Source organism: Nansenia antarctica (assembly GCF_963989245.1).
Source record: "Nansenia antarctica genome assembly, chromosome: 20".
NCBI lineage: Eukaryota > Metazoa > Chordata > Actinopteri > Argentiniformes > Microstomatidae > Nansenia > Nansenia antarctica.
In genome coordinates this window covers 21,433,842-21,436,341 of record NC_137693.1, presented here as the reverse complement: position 1 = coordinate 21,436,341, position 2,500 = coordinate 21,433,842, and the positions used below count along the sequence as shown (strand labels likewise).

At 49.0% G+C, this 2,500-nt stretch overlaps 1 protein-coding gene across 1 annotated transcript in view; it reads right to left on the bottom strand.

Annotated features, from left to right (window-relative positions):
* The window catches only part of stard13a (StAR related lipid transfer domain containing 13a), a gene marked incomplete at both ends in the record, with an annotated part of 19,911 nt that overhangs the window by 8,967 nt on the left and 8,444 nt on the right, over window positions 1-2,500 (bottom strand). Inside the window, 2 exons of the mRNA XM_080549551.1 lie at window positions 1-465; window positions 1,382-1,445. The exon at window positions 1-465 is cut by the window's left edge and continues 938 nt beyond it. Coding sequence (XP_080405677.1) covers window positions 1-465; window positions 1,382-1,445 — 529 coding nt within the window. The remainder of the gene's footprint in view (window positions 466-1,381; window positions 1,446-2,500) is intronic.

Here is a 2,500-nt window from a genome sequence, read left to right as displayed (position 1 = left end):
GATGACCATGGGGGGTCTCCGCTCCGACCCCCCCTTCCGCCTAGAGGACGGCCCCCACGTACGCATGTTCTCCATGCGACGCAAGAACTCCTTGGCCCGGTTTCGTCCTCTCGGCCCCCCGTGACGGCCGCTCTTCATGGGCAGGGAGTTGTAATGGGGGAGGTCTCTGGGGGGTTGGTAGGGGGTCGCTAGCGACGCCATGGACAGAGAGTCGGGCATGGCGGAGGCGGAGTCCTCGCTGTGGAGGGAGGAGATTTCGGCGATCTCCGGCTCGCTGAGGTCGGTCAGGACGCTCTCGCTGCTCACGGTGCTCCGTAGCCCCTCCCCCTGGCCCGTGGGGCTGGTCTCGTTGGTCCCATCCAGCAGAAAGTGCATGTCTTGGAGGCGGGACCAGCGTCGGCTGCTCCACTCAAAGGTCCATCTCTTGCTGATCGCCAACTGGTCGTCTTCGTCAGAGTCATCGGGCTAAGGAGGGAGAGAGTGTGTGTGTGTGAGAGAGAGGGAGAGAGAGAGAGAGAGAGAGAGAGAGAGAGAGAGAGAGAGAGAGAGAGAGAGAGAGAGAGAGAGAGAGAGAGAGAGAGAGAGAGAGAGAGAGAGAGAGAGAGAGAGAGAGAGATTATTCTATATTCTATCTAATATCCTGTCTCTGATTACTGGAAACGTATCCTCAGGGATGCCTGCCATGCTCCTTATTCACCATGAGGTGGCAGCACTGAGGAGGAGCGCTCCACACACAAACTGTCTAACATTTCCATCACCAAGACTTTGGTTCCTCTCTCTTCACAAACGAAACACGTTTGAAACAAGCTAAACATGGTAAATGTATCAACATGCATCAGAATGACATATAGTCTATGTACCCCCCCCCCCTGTGAATAGGCCATATAGTCTATATAAGTATATAAGTTTACATAATAGATACATACTCAGATTCCTACCAATTACTTTTAGGTATGTCCCCCTATTTATGTCTATTTATGTCTCATTCTTGTTTTTTATTATCTTAGGACTGTGTTTTATTATCTTAGGACAGTGTTTTGATTGTTAGCACCTAGGGTTTGCATTTCAATTTCGTTGTACCCGTACAATGACAATAAAGATCATTCATTCATTCATTCATTCATTCATTCATTCATTCATATAGTACATCATGGACCAACATAGTGCCAATGGTTGCAGTGGCAACTGACTATAGATCACATTCTAAAAAAGCATTTGGAAGACAAAGAATCTCCACTGATATATCCTTAAAAACAATGTTTCTAAAAGAACACTCATTCATAACAGTCCATTATCAGCTCATTATCTGAGCAGCCATATAGCCTCAGTCCCACTGTAAAGTGACAACAAAGAGCGTCTCTGGTGGAACACAAAGTCTTACTCTCTTCTTGGGGTGGCTGACGTCCAGTTTCATGGAGGCACACTTGTTCAGGGTGTTGAGTCGTCTGGAACACAGAGATAGTCCTCGCGTCAGTCACAGACAGAGCTCGTTTCATGGTCTCAATTCAATTCCGATTTCTACTCGTTCTGCCTCGTCCGTCCGTCTGTCTGACTTCTCACATTCTCACTTCTTCTCACACTCGGTCTCGGTCTGTAACTCTTTCACTGGCCCCTTGCCTCCTCTCCTCCTCCTCTCCTCCTCCTCCTCCCTGTCTCTCTTTCTTTCACCCTCCCATTATCTCCTTCCCTTCCTCGCTCTCGAGCTCTCACATTCTTTTCTCTCGTCCACCCCTCAGACACTCCACTGCACTTTTTCCTCCGCTTTTCTCTCTCTCTCTTCCCTCCTTCCCGCACCACTCTCGTTTCTTTCTTCTTTCTCTCCTTCCCTTTCTCCCCCCCCACCCCACCCCCCGTCTTCTTTGATGTTGTGGTGAACCACTCTATAACATACCCTTCTGACAGATCCTCACCCCATGAAGAGCGCTACCCATCTCCCAGAAACACCCCCCCTCTGTCCCCCCCCCCCCCCTCTGTCCCCCCTCCCTGCCACCCTGTCTGCCCCCTAGGCCAACCAGCCAGCCTATCCAGTCACAACTGTAAGGAATCTTTCTATTGTGGATGGATCTAAGTGTCCATCAAACAGAGAGACAATCATGTCAGCATTGTGTCGGTCGGCAATATCGTCTATCCCCCTTTCGTTTTCATATATCACATTGACATCCTATAATAGAAAACACTTGTTCCCATAAAACGCCACATTTAAACTGGCAGTAATGATAGACAATTACACACATTTTTTCCCATCTACTGTATCTGCGAACAGAATGAGTATCTGTGAGTATCGTGTATGGGGGGGGTATAGAACGTATAGAATGACTGCTATTTCTCACTGTAAGAGTGTGGGTGGGGAGAGCGGATTCACACATGTGTGTGAACGTGTACGTGACTCTATATTATGGCTGCAGAGCGCATTCCCGGGGTATAATGTGTATTCTTTGACAGTATCGCTGTCACAACTCACTAACGCTATCATTACCCCCACCACCACCACACCCAACCC